The following is a 27,774-nucleotide window of genomic DNA, read 5'->3' on the forward strand; positions in this document are numbered from 1 at the left end:
TTAATCACGACATGCATAAATTATTTAAAAACGATTAAAGCATACCGTATTAATTATTACTTTAGTTTCCATTTTGATTTTATTTATCTAATTAAATATTCGAATGTCGATTTAAATGCTAGTGCTGTAAATACTGAAAAAAATGCTATTAAAAACATATTTGGAAGTGATATTTATATTACGAACGTGTTTTTGTACGGAGCTTGATTTTTAAATTATGACCGGTAAAAGGTGCATACACATGTGAAGAAAAACTATGGTTATTTCAATAAATATCCCGACAAAATGGTCGTTACATAAGTTTTTGTTGTATGTCGAAATAGTTTGAACAAAGTATTTACACAAATCATGTGAATTACAGACATTTATTAATGTATTCGGCCAATGTTTGTGTGATCATGTTTCGGAGATTAAACATGTTATTTATGTTAATCGGCGTTGTCGTGTGTGAGGAGAAGTTGTCGTTCCTGTAAGTATGTAAATTTTGTTGTATTTTGAGATCTTTATTAATTTTAACGGGTCACAAAAATGTTAATGTAAAATTTGCATTGTAAAACATTCTTTAACCTTTGGGCACCCCGTTCATGTGTAGGTTACCTAAGCATTTTTTTTGCAAAAATATTTGTTTTAAAAATAATTATATCTGTTAAACTATGTGGGTAAAATAGGAAGCATTATTAAAAATATTGCTTACAATTTACAAAATCTTTATTTACATTTTTTTACATATAATATAATTATACATCAATGTTTAAAAATATAAACGATAAGAATACGCATAACTTAAATAATTTTAAAACTATAAATTAAAATAAAAAATCGTAAACCAAATTTGAAATATTTGTCTATACAAAGACCTTTTGAAAATTGTTATCATTTGAATAAGGATCTTCCAGTTTTATTACTTTTATGTATACGCGACAATCAAGTTTGCTTTAAGGTTTTTTTCGATCAATGAGATTAGCCAATCGCAGAACAGATTCTATCGTGGACTGTGGTGGAATATTTATTTATTTTATATTTATTTATTTATTTAAGTTCCGCCAAGTTTTACAAATGCAAACGGAACGCCTTATGATGCAAGACAAACCATAATCACTGGTCCCGTACGGGACCATAGAGCTTTGATTGACTAAATCTACGGTCCCGTACGGGACCACTGGACGTTTATAGGTTAAAGCCATCTCTCCTATTTTATTAGCCAGAGCATGTTTTTTTCGTATTTATTTTTAATTTATGGAAAAATTAACAATGATGTGTTATGGAAAAATTAAAAATTAAATGTTTCTGTTTTGGGACAGATAGATGATTTCTTACGTAGCATTTTTTCACTATATAGAAATCTCAACCGGCAGCCCTCATCGAGGTACTCTTTTACATTATTTAAATCATTTACACCATTTAAAAAGTCTATTAATTTGGCGAGGTAATCATCGTCCAATTTGGCTTGTAAAATGTTTAATTTGAAGTGAAAAACATGTACCTACCACAAAGTGTATAAACAAAGTAAAATAAATATAAATTACCCATCTTTTGCGTCTAATTATCTTTGCTAAAAAAATGACATTTCAAATGTCACTTTTCCCGCGTTTTCATAAATGTCAAAATATTTATTGATCTGAAAAGCTGTTTTTTTTGAAAAATGCATTTTCAATATTATTCTTGGTTGATAAATTAATTTGAATTATGTACGAGTCTCAACCAGTATTCAAAAAGTATGTATTACATTATTAAGTGATTTGATTGTATTCTTATTTGTTTTCAGAGCTAATTCGTCGTATCAGGAAGTCGAGCTCAAGAATTTAGAAAGCAGTCTATCGCTGAGAGACATTCTGCCAATAAAAACTAAATACTATGACAAAAATCGAGCCCCCAAACTTTTGGGACAGCCAACAGTTGTGTATTTCCATGTGACAGTCTTGTCTTTAGATTCCATCAATGAGGAGTCCATGGTTTGTAGTTTATTTTCTTAGATTGTTTTTTGTTTTTTATTATTTTTTTTGTTTTTATTTAGTGTTTTTTTTAAAAACTTTGTATTGTCCCTATTCATGCGACTTTCGCCATTATATCGATAGTAACAATCGTTACCTTTCTGAGTCCAAAATATAAATATAAACATTATATATTGCGCAATTCCTCATAATTGCTGGATATTACCCCACTTTATACAGGGATTGTTTATTAAGATTTTAATTGATATTACAACACAGATAAAAAAATATTGATATCTCCACATAGACAATGGAAGTTTGAGTATTTATAAGGCTGTCATAGTCTGGTTTAAGTGATCACTTTATATATGTCTAACTTTCACTATTCTACCCATGATTGACAACACATTACTAATTTTTTTAGAACTCCTACATATATCATTATTCTCATGACACTGTACATGTGAGTTCACTAGCGCTATCTATGGTTGGATTGAAAAAGCTTTTTATTTTACAGAGACCCTTTTATTTGGATGAATGCAAGATTCTAACCAGATTATTTTACACACTGAAAAACACCTGAAAACATGATTTTCAATTTTGTATGCGGCTTATAATTTTACCAGATTTTTTTATTCACAACATTTTGAGTGTGTCCAAATACTTTCGAACCCACTCTACCACAATTTGATACCTATTTCTAATAATGAGCCGAATGGCTCACAGAAATAGTATGCAATCGAAGTATTTTTGTAAATAATAAAACACAAATAATTCCCTATTTAAAAAAAAAAAAACTACGTAGAGAAACCCAGATTTGGAAACAAGTATTTGGATTCGGTTGTGGTCCCGTGGTTAGTGTCGCGGACTCTTAAATCAGAGTTTCTTGGTTCAAACCCACTCTACCACAATTTGATACCTATTTTAATAATGAGCCGCTTAGGCTTGGAGAGGAAGAGAGGGATTCTACCCATTCCCAATGGGTAGAATTGCGAATGTTACACGTGTGTAAAGTGATCACTTAAACCAGCCTATGACGGTCGTCAGCCCCGTAAATGCCCAGACTTCCATATCCTTCTTCATCTTTGATGAGATGTCAAAAAACAATATGTAAAATGACTCCTGTAATTGGAGATAATCCAGATTTGTGAACAAGTATTTGGACACACTCAAAATGTTGCAAATAAATTTGTTCATATTATTACAGACGTACGTCGCTGACATATTTCTCGCACAATCATGGCGGGACCCGCGGTTAAGGCTGCCGGAGAACATGAACGAGGAGTACCGCATCCTGGACGTGGAATGGCTGAACAGCATCTGGAGACCGGACTGCTTCTTCAAGAATGCCAAGAAGGTCACCTTCCACGAGATGAGCATACCAAACCATTACCTATGGCTGTACCATGACAAGACGCTATTGTACATGTCCAAGTAAGTACTGTTTCAGTCATCAACCCTGTTGCTACATCTTTTTTTTAACCCTTTGTAATCATCCGCTTCCGTTGTGTAATGGTTAGCACACTCAGCTGCTGTACTGGAGGTCCCGGGTTTAATTCCCAGGGGGGGGGGATCAAATAAATATGAGTGATTTTTTCACTTTAATATTTATTCAATATCATATTATTTTTTGACATCTCATCAAAGATGAAGAAGAATATGGAAGTCTGGGCATTTACGGGGCTTACGACCGTCATAGGCTGGTTAAAGTGATCACTTTACACACGTGTAACATTCACCAATTCTACCCACTATTGACAACCACACCACTCAAATTCTTGGAAGTTCTATATATATGAACCAATTATTGGTGAGATGTAAAGAAGCTTTTTATTAAGCAGAAACTCTTATATTAGTATGTGAGATCCGAATCCTGGATTATAATCACACACATGAGAAACGCCAGAAAATACCGTTTTCATTTTTATTATTAAGCTTATTCAATATTACCCTGGACTGGACCTGAAGCGAAGGGCTGATCACCTTTTCTTCATGTGTTGATGTTCAAGATGAAGTTTTTTTTCTTGTTTTTGTTTTCCTTTTTGTAGTGTCAATGCTAAAATTAACATATTTTCTTGAATAAAAAAATTTACATTTTATGTCAAATGTTTTTCACCTTGACAGTGTCATCACACAAACTTTGTTTTAAATAATATGTTGTCGGTAAAACAGAAAGAACAGGTTTTACTGTTTAAATACAATCATTATCATTTTCATATCATAATCTACATATATTTGTATAAGCACCCTTAGGGCGTTTGTCCACTACATGAGATTTCACCGTCCGGCAGTCCGGTTTTGAAAAATGAAAACGACTATGACAGTTTAGCGTGATCGAATTTACGCGCAACGTTTTCACGCACCGGTCAAGAGCTCCGATCTGAAGAAAGATGGACGAAAGCACAAGCCAATCGTCATTTTAAAACGCTAACTGACGGGCCGGACGGTAAAATTACACGGAATTCCGGGTAGTGGACAAGCGCCCTTAAGGTAGTATTTTACAAAAAAGGCGCTATATAAATTATCCAAAATTATTATTTTACAAATGAGGCAACCATTAAACTACAGAGGTGGACTTATTGTTATATACAGTGGTAATAAAACAAACACTCATTCTCAATACATTTACTTCTTTCAGATTAACTCTAGTCCTCTCGTGTGCCATGAAGTTCGAATCGTACCCGCATGACACTCAAATCTGCTCCATGATGATTGAAAGCCGTAAGTCAAATCTTTCTGCTATCAACTAAAAGTTCTCTTTCCTGCAGTTATAAGATAATTATATTACAAAAAAACCTGAAAACGCAAATTGTATGTATGTATAATTGTAGCAATACAAATATAAACTTTGATCGTAATGATTGGTTAAGGTATAAAAGTGTTTTTTTATTAAAATTTTTATTTTGAATTCTTTAGATTCATGATACAACCATGGCATAAATACAAATACAAAAAAATATTAATAAAATATTAATACAATAAAAGATCCCACAAAGGCATGGCCTGTGTGTGGGTAAACAATATAATTTAGGTCATAGTAAAGGACACTGGCAAGAATACAATAGGTATTATAAGTAGAATTAGATTAATAGTGGTAATATAAAATACAAAAAATACTAAATACTTGACTATCAGAAAACAAAAAAAAATTTTTTTTTTTAAAAATAAAATTAAAAACATAAATAATATGAAAAAGTAAAAAACTAGCAAGCATGTACTACATGAGTGATACGTCTACAAGAAAAAGGAACTTAAATCTGTCTCTTCTATAAACAATCTAAGCAAAATTTTAAATTTACACAAACTTAGGTAATTAGTCATATCAGCCCGTTGAGGTCCACTGCTGGACAAAGGCCTCCCCCTTCCGCCTCCACTCCTCCCGATCCTACGCCGTCCCCATCCACTGTCTTCCAGCAAACTTCCTGATGTCGTCCATCCATCTCATCGGTGGATGTCCTTGAGGCCTCTGGTTCCTCGGTCTCCACACCAGAACGCGTTTCGTCCATCTGTCGTCGGTCATTCTGGCTATGTGACCGGCCCATTTCCACTTCAGCCAAGCAATTCGCTCTACCACGTCACAGACTTGTGTCTGGCGTCGGATCCAATCGTAATTAACATCCAACAAATAGTCTAATGTTAAATATTAAATGCAGGGTACGGCTTAATACAAAGAAATCTGGTAAAATTATCACTTCTACCTCTTATTCCTCATTACTGAGGGTTGTGATCCTTGTGGAAGCAGTGACCCTTCTCCAGTTATCCCTTGACTACGCTGCACGTAGCGCTCCAACCACCTTAACTTGATCGGTCCATCGTGTGGGAGATCTTCATCTCCCTCTCTTCCCCTTCAGGCTACTGATCACAACCAGTCATTTCAGGCTATCCTCATTGCCACGCGCAACGTGTCCAAAGAACTGAAAAATTCATCGTGTACAGACATTGGCTAGAATTAGGCCATCCAAGTGTATTTCTCATAACCAAGTGTGGTAAAATTATAAGAGTCACAAAAATAGAAATTGTGTTTTCAGACGTCTCCCAGAATGTAAAATAATTCATTAAGGATCTTGCATACATTTAAAAGGGTCTCTACAAAATAAAGCTTACAACATTTTGAGTGTGTCCAAACACTTGTCCACATATCTGGATTATCTCCAATTATAGTAGTTATTTTTCACATTTTTTTTTGATATCTCATCAAAGATGAAGAAGAATATGGAAGTCTGGGCATTTACGGGGCTGACGACCATCATGGGCTGGTTAAAGTGATCACTTTACAAACGTGTAACATTCATCAATTCTACCCATTATTGACAACCACACTACTCAAATTCTTGGAAGTTCTAAATATATGAACCAATTTCGAAACGTTGTTCTTGAATCACTAGAACTTCACTAGAGATATCTATTGATGAGATGAAAAGAAGCTTTTTATTGAGCAGAAACTCTTATATTAGTATGTGAGGTCTGAATCCTGGATTAAAATCACATACATGAGAAACGCCAGAAAATATCATTTACATTTTTATTATTTTTAGCTTGACCAGATAATTTCTTTACAACATTTTGAGTGTGTGTCCAAATACTTGTTATCTCTTATACTACTACTACTACTACTACTACCATCACGCCGTTTCCCCGCAGGGGTAGGCAGAGAGGATGGAACGCCACACTCTTCTGTCCTGACATACACTCCTAGCCTCCTTCACATCCATACATCTAGTCATACATGCCCTCCGATTACGCAGACTTTTGACACCGCCAGATTTTAGGTTCTGATTGATCTGATCGTGCCAAGTCTTTTTTTTATATTTTTTTTTATCTCTTATAATAGGAGTTATATTTTATATTATTTTTTGACATCTCAAATCACTAGAACTTCACTAGAGACATCTATTGATGAATTGTTGGGTAATATATCCAAAATTAAACAAGGTTTATTGGATTTGAATTCTACATTTATTTATCTATATGTTAATTTGTGACGCGTTTCGTCTTTTTAAGACATTATCAAACACTTATCATTACAAACATTATCAAACACGTATTAACATATACATAAATAAATGTAGAACTCAAATCCAATCAACCTTGTTTAATTTTGGATATATTACCCAACAATTCAATATGGAATTCTACCAACTGTCTGCAGTTACAATAAATCTATTGATGAGATGAAAATAAGCTTTTTATTGAGCAGCAACTATTTTATAAGTTGTCAGCCCCGTAAATGCCCAGACTTCCATATTCTTCTTCATCTTTGATGAGATGTCAGAAAATAATATGAAAAATAAACTACTACTACTACTACTACCATCACACCGTTTCCCCACAGGGGTAGGCAGAGAGGATGGAACACCACACTCTTCTGTCCTGACATACACTCCTCGCCTCCTTCACATCCATACATCTAGTCATACATGCCCTCCGATTACGCAGACTTTTGACACCGCCAGATTTTAGGTTCTGATCGATCTGATCGTGCCAAGTCTTTTTCGGTCGTCCACGTTCTGTTTTCCCTCTCACATTCGCCACATATATTTTCTTAGTCATTCTCTCGCTATCCATTCGCTCCACATGTCCATACCACCGCAAAGAGCTCTTTCTAATCTAAATAAAGCTAGTTTTGATGAAAAATAAAGTTTAATCAAATCCACAATCTTATTTCCAGTGTCACACACTGTCCATGATTTGAGGTTTATATGGAACATGACGGACCCACTTGTCGTGAATCCCGAGATTGAGCTTCCACAACTGGATATATCCAACAACTATACAACCGATTGCACTATAGAATACTCAACAGGTAAACCTTCAAACTGCCAATGTTTTCCTTTTCAGCATTTCATTTATTTATATTTATTTAAACATACTTATATATATACATTTACATTACATAATTTTTTTTTGAGACCAACTAAGCCACCTTTTGTGTCCTGTGGATGGAGTTCTTTTTTAAAGAATTTTTTTATAAATTATTTTTATCTACTTTAACATAAATGTCCGCCTCTGTAGTGTAATGGTCAGCACGCTCGGCTACCGTTCTGGAGGTCCCGGGTTCGATTCCCAGGGGGGTCAAATAAATATAAGTGATTTTTTCACTGTAATATTTATTCAATATTACCCTGGACTGGTACCTGAAGCGGAGGGCTGATCACCTTTCCTTCGTGTGTAAACGATCAAGATAACACTGTGTTCATATGAAGCAGTGCCCTATGCACCATTGGGGTGCGGATAAGGGTTTTATTATTAACATAATATACACAAGAAAAGAAATAAATTAAAAATAAAAACTAACTATTCAATTTTATAATACTAACTCTTGATGATTTACCTACTACATACAAGTTTTTAAAATTTGTTTAATGTGGTTCAAAAAATATTTTAATTTAATTAATTTACTAGACATTTCTACTTATAACAGGTCTTACACTACAATAGTTACGCTGTGCCTCTCCAATAAAGATACTAAGCTCAAGTACTTGGAGAGGGACTTACACTCAATTTTTGTTGTTTGTACTTATTCAATGATATTGCAAATAGTCTTTTTTCTTTGTATGATTTTTTTTATTCTTTTTAAGTGTCAATGATATTGCATATAGTATTTTTTCTTTGTATGATTTTTTTAAATTCTTTTTTAGTGTCAATGATATTGCATATAGTCTTTTTTCTTTGTTTGTTTTTTTTTTATTCTTTTTTAGTGTCAATGATATTGCATATACTCTTTTTTCTTTGTATGATTTTTTTATTCTTTTTTAGTGTCAATGATACTGCATATAGTCTTTTTTCTTTGTATGATTTTTTTGTTCTTTTTTAGTGTCAATGATATTGCATATATGTAGTCTTTTTTCTTTGTATGATTTTTTTGTTCTTTTTTACTGTTTGTACTCTATATAGCAATATAGCTCTTGTGTCACATATGTAACAAGTGTGTACATGTATATATCAGTGGGTTGGTACAATGCGATGTAATGTTTTACAAAAAAATTTAGTTTTGTATCAATTTGATTTCAAAGTGTTATGAAATGATATTATTAAATGTTATTATTGTGGTAAATAAGGACTAATTTTACAAAGTCTTTTTAAATAATAATAATAATAATAAAATTGGATAACTTATATAGCGCCATTTTCGTAAAAAAATACCTCAAGGGCGCTTCACGGTGAATGAATTGGGGAAAATATTATGGTGGAAATGATTTAGCAAACAAATGTGTTTTTAGTCTTTTTCTAAAGATCATCTCACTCTCACTATTTCTAACCATTGGTGGAAGAGCATTCCACGCCGTCGGTCCTGCAACAGCAAAGGCACGCTCGCCAAATTTAGTGCGTTGGTTGCGAGCTGGTAAGATAACTTTGCCCATTGCAGATGTTGTAGCCGATCGAAGCGTGAAACGTCTATCAACCAATTCATCTGGAATACACAGCTCCTTAAGATACTCTGGAGCCATATTGTGTATTGATTTATACATGAGTAGGCAGAGTTTATACTCAACCCTTTGGGGAAAGCGTAACCAGTGGAGTTTGTGAAGTAGTGGGGTGATGTGACTGAATTTAGAAATTCCAAAAATTAGTCTCGCTGCTGCGTTAAACACTGATTGCAGTCGAGTCATTTTATTGTTTGGTAGACCCGTTTATATACCGTTACAATAATCTACTCTCGATATTACAAACGCATTTATTAATTGACGGGCAGCATCAACTGGCAGATTCTTGCGAATGCTTTTAATTTGCCTTAGCTGATAAAAACATGTACTTCTTCTCTTGCTGTGTTTTAAATTTGGACAGCCGACCAGTCCACCGCGTTGTATGGAAAAAAAGCACCTGCTTATACACCTTAAAAATTCAATTTTAATTTAGTTCAACCTTCATACAGAAAATACCTCTCCTATATATGCATGTTGATGTTTTAATACCTTGTCCATTTCAGGCAACTTCACTTGCCTAGCTGTGGTGTTCAACCTTCGCAGACGTCTTGGCTACCACCTTTTCCACACCTACATTCCTTCTGCTCTGATCGTCGTAATGTCCTGGATATCCTTTTGGATCAAACCCGAGGCCATACCTGCCAGAGTTACCCTCGGAGTCACTTCCCTCCTAACTCTAGGTAATATCAATCAGCTATCTATAATAATAATAATAAAACCCTTATCCGCACCCCAATGGTGCATAGGGCACTGCTTCATATAAATGCAGTGTTATCTTGATCGTTTTACACATGAAGGAAAGGTGATCAGCCCTCCGCTTCAGGTACCAGTCCAGGGTAATATTGAATAAATATTACAGTGAAAAAATCACTTATATTTATTTGCCCCCCCTTGGGAATCAAACCCGGGACCTCCAGAACGGTAGCCGAGCGTGCTGACCATTACACTACGGAGGCGGACAAATCAGCTATCTAATTTATCTAAATCCAATTGTAAATTAAAACTCTTGTTTTTTAACATTCGAGTTATATTTATTTTAACCTGTTAACAGGGCGGGACGCACAAATACGTCAAACGTAAACAATATTGGGTACAGGTAGGACATATAAATACGTCCTTGAAATATGTGTTTATTATGTTATATAAATATATGGACATATATTTTTCGAACAACAAAGATATTAGTCGTCCATACATGTCTCGACATGAATTTAAGACACGGAGTGAATCAGTATTCGCACCCGTTACAAGTTGTGTAATTGGACAGCAGACTGCCCGGTTAACAGGTTAACAACTAGTTTCGGAAGCTACAGATGTTTCCATCTTCGGGTGTGAATATAATTGTAGTTAGTCCTTAAAGTTAGCCTTTGTAGTGTAATGGTCAGCACGCTCGGCTACCGTACTGGAGGTCCCGGGTTCGATTCCCAGGGGGAGTTCAAATAAATATAAGTGATTTTTTTTCACTGGGATATTTATTTAATTAGACTGGTACTTGAAGCGGAGGGCTGATCACTTTTCCTTCATGTGTAAGATCAAGATAACACTGCATTTATATGATGCAGTGTCCTATGCACCATTGGGTGCGGATAAGGGTTAGAGAAGGAAAGTCCTTAAAATAAATATAACCTAAGTTGTAAAAAAAAAGTGTATTATTTTACAATTTCATCATATCTTACCACAAAGCGAGTGGAGAAACAATAAATAAAATATCTAAATCCAAGTATTTTACTTATAAAGAAAAAAAAAACAGAATCAGAAGTCAAGCTGTCAAAGTGCATTTCAAACAAGATATCGCTCACTCCTTTCAAGAACGTCATAAATCAAAAATCGTCAATTTTGAGTTATGCATGTTTTCAGAATGCCTAGAAAATGTACTATACCCCAAAAAAAGAATCATATTTTTAACTTAATATTTACCCGCTACAGGGAAGAAAATGTTGTTTTTTCATTTTGAAGAAAAGGTATTGTTTAATTATTTTTTTAAATAAACTAAATATTTTTCAAATGGAGAAAACACCTTCAGGTTTTACCTAAAAATATCTGTTGCTCAGAAAAAAGTTCAATAAGTGGCTTGATATTTATTTTTAATACATTGTATTATATTTTAAAACTTTGAAAACGTTCTCCTGAAAAATCAAGTTTTTTGATTTATGACGTTCTTGAAAGGAGTGAGCGATATGTCAAATTTGTTTGAAATGCACTTTGGACATATTAACAACTTAACAGCAACTCTACTTAAGGCGAGAGAAATTTTCAGAGCAGGAAATTGTCACCCACAAGTGAAAACAAGACTGTCCAAACACCGCGCGGGTTATTTAATAAAAATAAATGGGTCGATATTTGACTCGGCAAAGCAGGAATGACGAATCAGAATACGATTTACCCGACCAGTGCTCGTGCTCATCAAATGCAATATAAACCCTAGCCCGAGTCACTCTCGGGCTAGTCAGGGGACTGATTAAATGATAAAATGCTGTCGAAGGTTAAAATTGATCATAAAAATAAATTATTTATAGTATTTTAAGTATTCATTCTATCTTTTTTTTATAGAATAAAATAACAACTTTATAATTTTTTCCATGTGAATTTTATTTTACTAGCAACCGGGTTTGCTATGCCGCCTACACAATGCTTGCATTGCTCCTGTTCTCTTATACGGCTGTGAAACATGGCACCTTACAAGGGCCCAGAGCAGCCGTGTACTAAGCTTTGAGAATAGGTGTTTGCGGAGAATCTTAGGCGTGCGGTGGTTTGACTTTGTGAGGAATGAAGAGATAAGGCGTAGGACGCAGCAAATCTCGGTCACAACTGTCGTCAAGAAAAGGCGATTCAGTTGGCTTGGCCATGTACTCCGCATGCCTCCTGAGAGCCTTAATAAAGCTTGCCTCTTTTACAAGGCATCAGGTTCGCGCCGCCCAGGACGACCACTGCTGACAATTCGTAGGCAGTTCTCGTCAGAACTTCGGGACGCGGATCTGACTTGGGAGGATGCAAGGGAGCTGGCAGCCGACAGAAAAGCCTGGAGACAGTTTGTGGACTCTATATGCTCCACCTAGGGAGCGGATATGGTTAATAAGTAACCGGGTTTTGTCATAACCGACATCATCAGACTGGTGTAAGGCTAGACAAAATTCTATGTTATACACACAACAAGGCAGGAGTTGAAAACCAAAATGAATTTAAATTGAATGAGTTTAAGTATTGTATTAAAATAATATTTAAATTAATTTTGTCCGAAAAATTATATAAAATCATGGTTTTCAACTCCTGCCTTGTTGTGTATATAGAATTTTGTCTAGCCTCACACCAGTCTAATGATGTCGGTTACGACGAAACCCGGTTGCTGGTCAATTAAATTACAAAAAATTACATAAATAGTTGTTATTTTATTCTATAAAATGCAGTTCCGCCAAGAAATGTCAGTACAAAACTAAAATATAATAATAAGTCCTTTTTTCTTTATATTTCTAGCCACACAAAATACCCAATCTCAACAGTCTCTTCCGCCAGTATCGTATGTAAAAGCCATTGATATTTGGATGTCGTCGTGCTCCGTGTTTGTCTTTCTATCCCTATTTGAGTTTGCGGTCGTTAACAACTATATGGGACCCGTTGCTACGAAGGTGATGAAGGGGTATTCTGATGAAGACATTAGATCGGATCTTGATGGATTTAAAGTAAGTTACATTATATTATTTTTTGACATCTCATCAAAGATGAAGAAGAATATGGAAGTCTGGGCATTTACGGGGCTGATGACCGTCATAACCTGGTTTAAGTGATCACTTTACACACGTGTAACATTAACCAATTCTACCCATTATTGACAACCACACTACTCAAATTCTTGGAAGTTCTATATATATATACCAATTTAGAAACCTTGTTCATGAATCACTAGAACTTCACTAGAGACATCTATTGGTGAGATGTAAACAAGCTTTTTATTAAGCAGAAACTCTTATATTAGTATGTGAGATCCGAATCCTGGATTATAATCACACACATGAGAAACGCCAGAAAATACCATTTTCATTTTTATTATTAAGCTTATAATTTGACCAGATAATTTATGCCCAGACTTCCATATTCTTCTTCATCTTTGATGAGATGTCAAAAAATAATATGAAAATAACTCCTGTAATTGGAGATAATCCAGATTTTGTGAACAAGTATTTGGACACACTCAAAATGTTGTAAAGTTACATTATCATTATGAATCAATTAACCGGATCCACGCGGCTCGCATAACCGTATGTGTTTTTACTTTGCTCCAAGTTTCCAACCTCAGTTCAACTTGGAGGGATTTTTCGATGGTGTGGAACTTTGGATAAAATAATACGTCAATCCTTGGCCTTATGACATCTGTTGAAATGTCTGACTAATAATTTGTAACGTCACAAGGATAAATAAAAGATCAGATCCCTGATTTTTCTTGCGGTCGGTAATAAGTCCGCGCCATAATCATGCCCCATATCTGTCTCACTCTCGACGCTACGCATCGCCAGCGGCTAAGAGTGACACTTGATGCGTGCTTTGATTTATTTATGTTACGCTCTTATTTGTTTATATTACGATATATTTCAAGAATGATGTGACACAAGTGTATTATAGAGTACCAAAAAGGCACAATGAATCCCATTGAACGTTTTTGTTTAGGAAAATAAATCGTTTCTTAACTAAATACATGATAAAAGTAATCATTTTAAAAACGGCGAAATACTGCCGCGTATGGGCGTCTCTCAGGAACAAAGTTGACGCGGTTAAAAGGTTAATCGAGAAACAGAATAAGTGTTATAGCACACTAATTGCTCCAGCACTGTGTCACAATCACATTACGGAATCATTACCACTCTAGCCCGCCGATATGGTTACCTGCGGACGTGAGCTCGTTGAAAGCCTGCCATCAACAAGTATTTGTCCTATAAATTTTATTTTATGGTTTATTATGCAGGAGATATAACATGTTCTACCTGTTCCAAAATCTCTCCATGGAACAGGTAGATGATTTCGTGTATTTGGGTAGTATGTTTTCTAGGGATGGAAAGATTGATAAAGACATAGAAAGGAGAGTGAATGCTGGGAACAAAGTGAATGGTGCACTGAAATCAGTAGCAAATAAAAACCTATCAGCGGGAGCTAAACTGGCAGTGCACAATGGAGTCCTGGTTCCAACTCTAATATATGGAAGTGAAACATGGAGTTGGCAAAAGAAGGATGAAAGTAGACTGAATGCAGTCGAAATGCGATCTCTCAGAAAAATGTGCGACAAAACGATGTATGATAGATGTGCGAATAGTGAAATAAGGAAGGAATGTTTGGACATGTGGAACGAATGAGTGAGGAAAGAACGGTAAAACGGATTTATGAGGGGAATGTTAGTGGGAAAAGAAGTAGAGGAAGACCAAGAAAAACATGGCACGATCAGGTATGCCAAATACTTGAAAGTGGTCAGGTTAGGAGTCGTAACAATCGACGGGTATGTATGAGGAGATGCATGAACGTGGAAGAGGCGAAGAATGTTTGCAAGGACAGAGTGGTGTGGCGCTCTATTCTCTCTGCCTACCCCTGCGGGGAAGCGGCGTGATGGTTAGTTAGTTAGTTAGTTAGATATAACATGATTTTTGTCAATCTTGCCATAGTTATAATGCATGATTGAACCGTATACTAATCACAAGTAACCGCAAACCCGATTCTGATCTGTACAACGTTTCTTGGCGCTTATAAGCATCTCCTGCTCTCTACCAACAGTATGTGAAAGACGTTTTTAAGCATTTCCTTAAAAAAATGTAGAGATTTGGGAAGGAAATAAGATATTGGGAAAGCGGGCTGCCTCCAAGATGTAAGCATGGGGATCACGGACCATCTGAGCACAGTAAAATTGGCGTCAGTGAAGCAGACATGTGAATACATCTATCAACAGGTCATTTAGGTCAGCAAGATACTCATATATGTATAACTCAACAGTTGTCATGTCTAACTCATTTTAGCAAAATTTAATGTGTAAAAAAATAAAGATTTTACTAATTTCTTTATCATATTATAAAGTTTATACAGAAATAACTAACTGACTAACCATCATGCCGATTCCCCGCAGGGGTAGGCAGAGGGAATAGAACGCAATACTACTCTGTCTTTGCAAACATTATTTGCCTCTTCCACGTTCATGCATCTCCTCATATATACCCACCGATTATTTCGGCTCCTAACTTGACCGCTTTCAAGTATTTGGCATACCTGATCGTGCCAAGTTTTCCTCGGTCTTCCTCTGCTCCTTTTTCCAACTACATTCGCCTCATAAATTTGTTTTACCGTTCTTTCCTCACTCATTCGTTCCACATGCCCAAACCATTTCAACGCACCTTTCTTAATTTTATCGATAATGCTTATCTCAGCTTTGCATTCCTTCCTTATTTCACTATTCGAACATCTATCATACATCGTTTCAAAGTTTTACAAAGATTATACATACTTAATTATAATGCATTTGTTTTCAGGGTGTTTTTCCAGACGAGGAAGTACGTGCTAGCGTAAGTGTCCCTCAATACGACACCTTTTGCAACGGGAGGGAAACGGCGATCTTCATAGACCGCTTCTCCAGATTCTTCTTCCCCTTTTCTTTCTTCATCCTCAACATTGCCTACTGGTCTACATTCTTATAAGGGGTCTATATACATATGTACTAACTTAAAAGCACACAACTGTTAAATCAACAGTTGAAAGGGAGACAGGCATTAGCAATCTATGGCTGGAATTATGAACGTTATTGATAATTGTCAAATCAGGTGGAGCATATGGAGTCCTAAAACTGTCTCCAGGCTTTTCTCTCGGCTGCCAGCTCCCTTACATCCTCCCAAGTTAGATCCGCGTCCCGAAGTTCTGACGAGAACTGCCTACGAATTGTCAGCAGTGGTCGTCCTGGGCGGCGCGAACCTGATGCCTTGTAAAAGAGGCAAGCTTGATTAAGGCTCTCGGGAGACATGCGGAGTACATGGCCAAGCCAACTGAATCGCCTTTTCTGGACGACAATTGTGACCAAGATTTGCTGCGTCCTTCGCCTTATCTCTTCATTCCTCACAAAGTCAAACCACCGCACGCCTAGAATTCTCCGCAGACTCCTATTCTCAAAGCTTAGTACACGGCTGCTCTGGGCCCTTGTCAGGTGCCATGTTTCACAGCCGTATAAGAGAGAACAGGAGCAATGCAGGCATTGTATGATGGCTTGAACATTTAATCTAGTTGTCAATGCATATTGTCAGAAAGTAAACACGATCTCTGCATTTCTAATCAGTTTTAATAATTACACCTCTTGAGGAAATTATATTTCAATTGATTTTTTTAAAATAATTATTTTCCTGAGAGCCATTAATTTTTACAACAATATAACAGATAACAAATAAGTTAGATGTCAATATTATTCTAACAAACTTTTTTAACCCAAAAAAATAAGCCATTTGAATAACCTGTCCTGAGAAATTACGGTTTGAATTCTGGGCACTGCATTGAAACAAACTGTGCCAGATGCGTGGTGGACACAGACTATGCGTTAATTGAAAATAATGAGTTAATATTCTTCTTCTTTTTTTTCTAGATCCTAAGGATCTGTGTGTGCCTCCGCTTGTAGCTCTTGGGATGTTGACTCCCAGCTGTCTTTCCACCTTTTTGGAGGTCTGCCTGGGGGTCTGCGTCCTTCAGGGATTCCTTGAAGGGCGATACGTAGAAGTCTGTCATCTGACATTCTGTTTACATGATCATTCCAGTATCGCCTTCGTTGTTGTCCCCACACTCGAGTTAATATTATCGGTAGAAAATAAAAATCCTATTTGCAATTTCCCAAAAAAAAGTCAATCTAACACTCTTCTTATCATTCATCATTTACTTTGTGCAATACCACTTCAAATGAAATTGTTACAGTCTGAGATTTATGCATAAATAAAGTAAGAAAGAAGACGAAATAAATCATTTTAATCTACATTTGACCTGACGATGGAATGATCATTCTGAAACCGGTAGTCACGAAGTAGTGTTTTTTAAAGTGTTATTACACAAAGTAAATGATGAATGATAAGGAGAGTGTTATATTACCGTACCACAAAGTTCATAACGCTTTTGATATACAAAATATAAAGTCAATCTTATCAACATAATTTCGTATTTCAGCCATAAGAGAACTTATGTGAAATCACTGTCTTTTTATAATGAAGAATTAGTTCTCACATTGAGGAACTCACTAAATAAATGTTTTTTTAAAAATTATTTATTATTTCAAGATTTTAGTGTATTTTAATATTTATATAATTTATTTTTTAATTTGATTTCTACTAGTATTACTAAACTATACAATTGTTGTTATTTTTAGGTTGTTAGGTGTTTTACATATTATTGAACTGTTTCATTTAGGATTTATTATAACTAAATTGTAAAATGTAAGCAATAAAATATGTCATAATAATTTATTGAAGTAATACCTTTATTTAATTACCATAACGGGGCTACTTGAACTTGATGTGTTACTTGAGCCCAGTACAAAAAAAATAAAATCTGTATTTGGTCTACAATAATAAGTGTGTGTTACTTGAGCCCAGTACAAAAAAAAATTAAATCTGTATTTGGTCTACAATAATAAGTGTGTGTTACTTGAGCCCAGTACAAAAAAAAAATTAAATCTGTATTTGGTCTACATTAATGAGTGTATCGTGACAATTAGTGTCACCTGTCAGGGAAACAACGAATCATGTCGATACGTTCATTATTGTAGACCAAATACAGATCTAAATATTTCTTTTGTACTGGGCTCAAGTAATGCATCAAAGTTCAAGTAGCCCCATCAATTATTGATTGGTCCAATAGGTTGAAAATATAATGATTCTCTCTCTCTGGTCTCGATCCTGCGGATTGGTCTGCAGCAACAGATGGCATCTCCTTCGCCATTCTAGTCTATTTTCCAAAACCCTCTTCAGCTCTTCATACGTCGAGCAGCCCATGTCCTTGTATAAGTCGCTTAGGTATTCGCGTCCTCTGGTGTTTATTCCCTCGATCGTCCCCTCTATTATTATGTGGAGGAAACCCTCTTGTCTTGACGTGACCGATCCATTCGGCGCGTCTCTTGGAGATAGTCGCGAGAAGGTGCTTTCTTTCTTCGATTAATCGTAGTACCCTCGTCATTCCAGGTACTAGTCCAGGTCTCTCCAGGATATCCCGAGCATTGATTATTTAAAGTAAAAGAAAAAAACATTTGTTTGAGTTAGCTAAGGTCATAAGCGAAGGTAAGTAAATGAATGTGTAATTTATTTTTATTTTATTTGATTAGGATTTCATAACCCTATATCAAGGAGTTGCATTTTTGAATATCCCCCACTTTTTCATATCATGAATAGGTACCTGAAGGGTTTCAGCTAATTAAATTCCTTTAAAAAACGGGGTAGGTTGTTTGTACATACAAATATCATTTGATCAAAAATAACAAATAAACAAGTTTTGGTAACAAAATAATCAAAAGTTTAATGAAAGGGTATTTTTTTTCATTTCAACAGTTTTTTTCGACTTTAATTTTCTTAAATAAACTAGAAGTAATTCGTTCCATATCTGACAAATGGTTTATAACTTATAAAAATATTAGATTTAGTTCGAAAAATCAAGAGAAAATACATTTCAATCGAATTAACATTATTGACTCTTAATAGTTTAAAAATCGAGTGTCGATTTGTCTTATATTTTAAATAATATATGAATCTCAATTATCTGCGAAAAGGGCATTTTTAATGAGGATTTTTTTATATTTACACCTACGGGAGTAAAAATAATCAAATAGTAATGACAAATAAAAAAGATGGCATAGTTTTATTGTGAAAATAAATATTACGAAATTAATTGAGAAGAAATGTTGAAATATACCTCACCTAAGCAATAGTATACAAAAAATGCTATTTATGATGCCATATTTTTAATTGTCAGTAATATTGAATATATGTAGACAAATATTTAGTAATAAATTTAAATAATTTGTAGGTAAGTACTTTATCTTCAAACTATAAATTGCCCCGTTTTATTGCGACTGAGAAAGTGAACAAAAAATGCTTATCCTAGACGAATTCCACATCTATTGTAGCCTATTATCTATGGCGTAGCCCAGATTCAAGAATTTAGGAGTGTGTCCGCGGTCGTGTGCTGATTTTTAACGTGTTAATCGATCACGGCGGCGGGTTTTGTAACCATTTTCCAATCTAAATTAAACATTAATAGTTCCGGATAAGTTTTGTGCTAACGAATGTGTGTTTTTTCCGTGGCGAAATCGTCTGGCCGCTCCCACGGGCCATAATACGTCAAGCGCGTATTTTTTACATGGGACGGGTACGTCGAGCTGTAGTACTACGAGGCGAGTAGTTGTTGGTGCCGTTGAAATGCATCGGAGACGCGTCAAATTCGCCTCACGACCTCTTTTGACATGATTGACAGAAGTGGCGACGTTTCGAGCTGTCATATCAACCGTTATTTGCGCCAAACGGTTTGTATTTCATGTTTTGTGCATGTATACCTCTAACGCTTGCACGGTCTCACGCATGGGGCGAGGGCGTATTATTTTTCCGGCGATCGACCGAATTCGACCAGTTATCTTTTATTTTTCGCGATAAGTTCCGATAGTATCTGTTTTGCTAATCATGGTGTGTTGCGAGCCATTGTGCAACGATCTATCGGGTATTTTATGCATCCGAATTGTACCGAGACGGGTCTCGTCTGCCCGGAGCTGTGTGCGTGTACCGTGCTTGTGTGTACTACGACTTATTCGCTATTGTTCGCGGGTTTTGTGTGTAAATAAACAATGAATGGATGTGAATTCGGAATTTGGATCAATTTCCCACAGTACTGGTGTGTTTGTGCGCTACTAGAACCTCTCACATTCTGACAGTTGCACAAATACCTATCGGCTTATTGTGATGAATGATACTCGGCCATTCCTACTAATAACCTGAATTTTACTACAATTTACGCTTTCACATGCCTTTCTTTGTAGATTTATGTTTCCGTAGAGTTCAAATACTGTGATTTAAGAGGATAAAACCATTATTCAACTAGTACCTAAAATGGAAAACGTATTTTTTTATTGCCATAAACTTACTACCATTAAAAACTTACCTCTATTCAATTACCTTGTCATTTCATTACTTGCGCAATCAATTGTCAATCGTACTCAGTGGGTCTTCGTATTAAAAAAAATGATTTTTTGAATGAATGTAATATCCACAAATTTGGCATAAATTCCAAATAAAATATCCATGTTTAATGTGTATTTCGAATACGAATTAATATTTATGTACCTTCCTCATTAATATCCGTATTTTAAAAATATATTCTCTATGTATCATTCAACAATCAATCAAATTTCCAGCTTTATAATGAAGTTTATCAAAAACATTTTGTGGAAACTTTCAGTTGCCATTAAGCTATTATTGTACATTAACATATTAATGGCTAAATTGCCTTAATTGGCAGGATGCCACAATAACAGAAAAAAAGTTAACATATTGCCAAGACTACATTCCAGAAAATTATTCTAAAATTGTCAAACAATATGACAATATTATTGATATTTAAAGCATTTATTTTGTGGTACGTCATTTTCACTTTTATATTTTTTTACAAAAACGTTAGTAATATTAGTAAACCATTCACCGAGATTTTTATGTCTACCGGTTTCGAGACGTACCCGTCTCTTCGCCAGGACAATCACTACCACAGCATGCAAACAATACTACCCGTCACTACCATAGCACTATTCACACACAAAACTACACAAAATGTTTATCACATGACCCTAGTGCATGTTGGTCTTCGGGTCAACCAAAATCGCATGTGATAAACATTTTGTGTAGTTTTAAGTGTGTGAATAGTGCTATGGTAGTTACGCGTGGTATTGTTTGCATGCTGTGGTAGTGATTGTAGACATAAAAATCTCGGTGAGTGATTATGTACTAATATTACTAACATATTTGTAAAAAAATATAATTCAATTCAATTCAATTTATTTAATAAAAAAATAATATATACATAACAAACAATATTCAAGGCGTATATATTATAATAAAAGTAAGCAATAAGACTTAAAGGTGTAGAAGAATCCGGCTTCGGAAAACTCCTTCGGACACATGGAACAGATCAATATCCAATGTGATATTGTTCAACATAGCGGTAGCTCTTCCTACAGGCATAACCATCGGCAGGTTGGTCCTGTATAGGAATGTGAAACAATCTATGCCGACGCTGTCTTAGGTAACTATCGGGAACATACAGACCAATGCTCTGGATAATTTCAGGATTATCGATCATACCGCGCAACAATCGATAAAAATGCGTAATCAAATACACATTCCTTCTAGTCTCTAAACTATTGTAGCCAAGCATACCCTGGAGAAACTGGGTCGGGTAGAGCCGAGAATAATAGCCGTACTCTCTCATGTAGAGATACCTCAAAAACTTCTTTTGGACTTTCTCTACCATAAGAGAGTACTTAAGCTCGTGTGGCCCCCAAATCATCGAGCCACTCTCGAGTCTGCTTCGCACCAAGGAGTTATAAAGAGTTCTCAGCACGCGGGTATTTTCGAAAACCCTGGCAGTACGTAGAACAAATCCTAGCATAAAAGAGCTATATATATTAACATGAACTTGAGATAGTAATTGTATTTGAATCGGACTGTGGTATTGTTTTCTTCCTCTTCCGACCTTTATGGGAGCCAGTGGTGTAAAGGGCACTGCATCAGATTGATGTGATGTTGACTGAATCGTTAATTATATCACCTTGCGGTCAATCCTGCACTTCAGGTACTACTCCAAGGTAATATTGAATAAATACTTAGTGAAAAATCTCATATATTGTTTCGAGTCACTTGGGAATCGAACAAGGACCTCCAGAATCAAAATCAAAAGAAGTTTGATTTTATTCAGCCAATATTAATCCAAAAAATCTTCCATTTTTGATAAAAAAAATTCTAAGTAATTACCACTATTTCTTAAAATCTACTGTGACACGTGTTTCGATGCATTCTGCATTATTTTCAAACACCGTATGTACGGTGTTTAAAAATAATGCGGAATGCATCGAAACATGTGTCACAGTAGATTTTAAGAAATAATGGTATATACTAAGTATAACTTTAATTAAAAATGGATAGATTTTACCACAAAGTGACTGCCAAATCAATTAATGAAAACTTAAAAAAATCTTATTGTGAAAGGAAATATTAAAAACTAAAATCAAATATTTTCTTGATACATATATTATTTTGAGCCACTTGGGAATCGAACCAGGGACCTCCATCTCAGTAGCCTAATACGCAAATCACTACCCTATTGTGATATATTTACTGCCAATATATAATTATATATTATTATTAAACTATATCCGCTCCATAGGTGGAGCATATAGAGTCCACAAACTGTCTCCAGCTTTGCTGTCGGCTGCCAGCTCCATTGCATCCTCCAAAGTCAGATCCGCATCCCGAAGTTCTGACGAGAACTGCCAACGAATTGTCAGCAGTGGCCCTCCTGGGCGGCGCGAACCTGATGCCTTGTAAAAGAGGCAAGCTTGATGGCGGCTCTCAGGAGGCATGCGGAGTACATGGCCAAGCCAACTGAATCGCCTTTTCTTGACGACAGTTGTGACCAAGATTTTCTGCGTCCTACGCCTTATCTCTTCATTCCTCACAAAGTCAAACCACCGCACGCCTAAAATTAAATATTAAATTATATTATATATTAAAGTATTGAAAATGTCTATAATTCAATATATTAAGTTTGTCACCAAATTACAATTCCATATTTCAAGTGCTTTTGAAACGGCCCATTTTTTTTAGTTCTGATAAATCAATATTGCTTATCTGAAGATGTTATCAACGAGTAAATATGAAATGTGTGCCAAGCCAATTGAACTCTTACTTATAGTTCATTTTTTAATATATCCTTACTTTATTTAATCCCTACGGCATACATTTTGTTATGACACAAATATTTCTAAGCATTTTTACCTGAAAAGTAAATGTTTTGTACTGTCGTGCAGTCTCTAAATCGTGTAATAGCGTGAAATAATTATTTTGGATAGGTCACGCAAAAGTTTAAAAAAAAATTCAATATTGTCATTGAATGCTCATTTGTACAGCTGTGTGCCCCTCCTTAATGCCTTTAATTTTTATTTAAAAAAAGAAAAACATAAGTTTTTACTTACATTTCTTGGTTCAACTGCATTTTATAAAATATAACAGCTATATAGTTTTTTTCCTCATATATTTTATCTGACCGGTGACCCAGTGTGATGATGTCTGTAACGACGAAACCTGGTCACTGGTCAAATAAAATATATGTGGAAAAACTATATAGTTATTATTTTATTTTATAAAAGAAATATTTGCGTTTTTATTTTATGAACAAATTGTAGTCGTACAGGAGAAAATGACCAACTAACAAAACGTAAAATGTTCGGGAGGGCCATTTAAGTCACTTTTGCTTGCCAAGAATGTAAACATCAATGCAGTTAGTCATTTTAATAAGTCAATATATTATGCTTCCAAGTTTAAAATCCTTTGGAATTTTTTTCAGTGCAATATTCAGCTAGTAAGATATCAAATAGTCAATGATCACATTTTTGTAAAAAAAATCACTTGGTCACTTTCTCCTGCATGACTATGAAATATTCATATAGTTTTTGTGAGCCTAAGTGGCTCATTATCAAAAATAGTTGTCAAATTCTTGTAGAGTGGGTTCAAACCCAACTCTAGCTCAGAATCCGCGACACTAACCACGGGACCACAACCCGACACAAACATGGATATTTTGAATTTTATTGTTTGGATCTAATTAATGGTATGTGGTTAATTGATTATTTTCCCACTGGAATGACTACTTCGTTGACAAAACGTACAAAAATTTAAAAATTAAGCTTGAATGCAGTAGTATGTTGAATTGAATGGTCGCGAGAAGTTAATCATTCTATTATGTCATGTTTCCATGTGAGTTGACATATTTTTCCATCCACATATGTAGTCCAATGGCCACTGCTTTGTTCTATTATCCATGACTTCCTGGGTTCAATCTTCAACCTGTCCAAAATAATTTTTATAACTTAAATTTTTGTAATTTAACAACTGATTGTAAGATATGAATGTTCTTCATCTGCTTACTCTTATCTGCAACCAATGGTGCATAGGGCATTGCATCGTATTTATGCAGTGTTATCATGATCGTTATTTACATGAAGGCAAGGTGACCACACCTGCGCTTCAGGGACCAGTCCAGGGTGATAATTAATAAATATTAGAGTGTAAAATAACTAATATTTATTTTTCATTAATTGATTCGCCTGTCACTTTGTGGTAAAATGTATCCATTTTTTTTTTACCTTTTTACATTTTTATTTTAAGAAATACCACTATTTCTTCAAATCTATTGTGACACATTCCGCATCATTTTCGGTGTTTGACAATGCTGCGGAATGCATTGAAACACGTGTCACAATAGATTTGAAGAAATAGTGGTATTTACTAAGCAATAGTTAAGTGAAAAATATTTATTTTTACTAAATATGGTAAACGTTCAGTATTTCTTACTACTTACTTAAGACTTGTTGAAAAAAAACATAATATGAACATTTTTGCACAACCTTGAAGGAATCCCGAATGGTGGGGACTGACCGGAGCCATTGCGCCGTAACGTAACACGTTACGATGCGAGCGTTCGTATAGTCAGTACAGCGAGCCGAGCGCTCCATCCATAGTTTCGGATGCTCGCCGCGAGCGATGTTACGACGTTACTTTACGACAAAATGCTCCGGTCGCTAGAATACTGAAAGCCGATATATCGGACTTTGGTAACCAAAGGATTAAAAATAGATAGTAAAATTAGATTTGGAACAAAGTTATGGGTTGTCAATAATTCGCGGTGTATGACATTATTTTATACGCATTGAACGTGTTAAAATAATGAAGTTTTGAAGAAAATCCAAAAACGCATCTTTCATTTGAAAAGCATGTTACGTACAGAGGTTGCAAATTGTGCCTATTATAATTTTTGAAGTAAATCTTTGATCCTCGTTATCTTAATACACTTTGGACGGGTGTTTGTTACGCCTGCGGACCGGTGGCGACACGGGATTTGATAATTATGTCCATACAGTTAAGACTTGAATCAAGAGATTGGTGTGTAATGTTTATATCTTCTCCGTCTTATTCCTCATTGCTGAGGATTGTGACCCTTGCAGAAACAATGACTCTTCTCCGGTCATCTCTTGACTGTGCTGCACGTAGCGCTCCAACCACTGAGGTGCCTGCTGCTGCCTTAATTTGAACGGTCCATCGTGTGGGGGATCTTCTTCTCCCTCTCTTCCCCTCCAGGCTACCCATCACAACCAGTCGTTCCAGGCTATCCTCGTTGCCACGCCCAACGTGTCCAAAGAACCGGAGAATCCGTCGGGTACAGACATTGGCCAGAGTCAAGCCATCAAAGCGTAGTTCCTGGCGAATGGACTCATTGGTGCGTCTAGCTGCCCACGGAATTCGGAGCATGCGCCTCCAACATCACATTTCGAAGGCATCAATTTTTCTCCTTTCTGTTCATATCTTCTCCGTCTTATTCCTCATTGCTGAGGGTTGTGATCCTTGCAGAAGCAATGACTCTTCTCCAGTTCTCTGTTCATATAAAAACATTAAATATGTAATTCCTTCAATTCTGACTTTGAAATGAGGCCGGCAAGAATGTAATGCGCTTCACGTCCTTAAGCATGAATCGACCAAACGGGTAAAAATGCCTTTCCCGTCCATAGTGTGTTAAAATGACATACTTTGACTCATATTGTATTCCCAATGATATGTGCTGGAGCAGGGGCTCCCAATCTTTTTCAACCCGCGGCGCACTTACAAGTTTAGTATTTTGTCACGGCGTCCTACTTTAGTAAGCTATTTGGAATAGATAAAGTGACTATATATATAAATTCATATATGTATATAGTCCAAAAAAATAGCAACCTACAATAAAAGTAGTTGGGTAGGTAGAAAGATGCAAGCGCTCAAAATAGAAATTAGTGCTTTGCCGAGAAATTTTTTTTTTTTTTCGGATAGTGATAAAGGACCGACTCACGGCGCTCCTCTTTACTTTCTACCGCGCACCAGGGCGCCGCGGCACACACTTTGGGAACCCCTTTGCTAAAGTGTTTTCCCTAACATATCCCGCAGTTGACGTATCACCCCCGCTAATGCACTCTACTTGTACATTCTATTCTGACTGATAAGATACCAAATTCCAAACTGCATAGAGTCCATAGTATTTTTTTTTTGCTAAGCGGTTGACACCATCATACCCTTCATTCTTCTTCTTCTGATGTTTTGAAATGACGGAGGTAATTGCTGTACTGGAAAATCTTGGATAATCCCTTACCAGGATGAAGAGGCTCTGGTCAACTCACTTATGTTACGTTCAGGACTTCCTTCTATCGTCTTTGCTCTTTTTTGCCTTTCACTTCTTCGTCTAATGATGATTTACACCAAACTCAAAAGGCATCAAGGGCCGCAAAAGGTATCTTGAATTTTTTTTTATTAAAAAACTGAAAAATCAGTATCATTTTGTACTATTTTTAATAAATTAGCATACTTATTACCGTCCGCCTCCGCCTCCGTAGTGTAACGGTCAGCACGCTCGGCTAGCGTACTAGAGGTCTCGGATTCGATTCCCAGGGGGGGGTCAAATAAATATAAGTGAGTTTTTCTCTTTTATATTTATTCAATATTACCTTGGACTGGTACCGGAAGCGGAAGGCTGATCACCTTTCCTTCATGTGTTAACGATCAAGATAACACTGCGTTTATATGATGCAGTGCCCTATGCACCATTGGGGTGCGGATAAGGGTTTGAATGAAAATGAAAAATACTTACTACAGCGGCTACATTAAGCTATTGCCAACATACTGAACATCATTAATTGAAATCATTTTATAAAGAAGGAATCATTTCAATGAAGAATTAAAATAAATGAAAAAAATCACCGCAAGTATCCGCAGGCTGCATAAAATACACCGCGAGTTTGCAGGCCGCATGCAGCCTGCGGGCCGCTTAATAATAAGCTGTAACTGTAGTAAGAAAACAGTCTCGTTTTCTTTCTACAGTTGAAATATTATCAATCTTTTTTGTCTTCATTTTACTCAGTAATATTGTAACATTTTCCCCAGACAAATTTTCTTATCTCTTCTAAGTTTACACTCCAAACTCATTAGACTTATCATTTCAAGGGCACTCATTAAGCCAAGGCGCATATTTCTTCAATAACAACGTTTATTGAACAATATATTATTTATTGATTTGCCATTAAATTTGTGGAATAACAAGATGATTTACATATATAAATAAAACACTCGTATGAGAGCTCTTTTGAGTTCATCAATGTA

General features: G+C 35.6%; 2 protein-coding genes across 3 annotated transcripts in view; both read left to right on the forward strand.

Moving 5' to 3' along the window:
• Window positions 1-218: 218 nt before the first annotated feature.
• Window positions 219-17,198, forward strand: LOC148305019 (glycine receptor subunit alpha-2-like). Of its 2 annotated transcripts, none has more exons than XM_088267379.1 (8): window positions 219-469; window positions 1,766-1,952; window positions 3,139-3,365; window positions 4,570-4,652; window positions 7,600-7,734; window positions 9,859-10,035; window positions 12,827-13,032; window positions 15,853-17,198. In XM_088267379.1, exons 1-8 carry the CDS (start codon window positions 372-374, stop codon window positions 16,015-16,017), a joined length of 1,278 nt encoding a protein of 425 aa, XP_088123505.1. In that variant the 5' UTR covers window positions 219-371; the 3' UTR covers window positions 16,018-17,198. The 2 variants fall into 2 exon arrangements, with proteins under 2 accessions (XP_088123505.1, XP_088123506.1); XM_088267380.1 differs by lacking the exon at window positions 219-469 and adding an exon at window positions 1,578-1,688.
• A 2,290-nt stretch (window positions 17,199-19,488) lies between these two features.
• The window catches only part of p120ctn (adherens junction protein p120), a 45,882-nt gene continuing 37,596 nt past the window's right edge, over window positions 19,489-27,774 (forward strand). Inside the window, exon 1 of the mRNA XM_088267349.1 lies at window positions 19,489-19,859. The gene's annotated coding sequence lies outside the window, so the exon portion shown is untranslated. The remainder of the gene's footprint in view (window positions 19,860-27,774) is intronic.

This window comes from Brachycentrus maculatus, unplaced genomic scaffold (genome assembly GCF_059751285.1).
Source record: "Brachycentrus maculatus isolate JH-2025_06_01 unplaced genomic scaffold, ASM5975128v1 h1tg000293l, whole genome shotgun sequence".
NCBI classification, from domain to species: domain Eukaryota; kingdom Metazoa; phylum Arthropoda; class Insecta; order Trichoptera; family Brachycentridae; genus Brachycentrus; species Brachycentrus maculatus.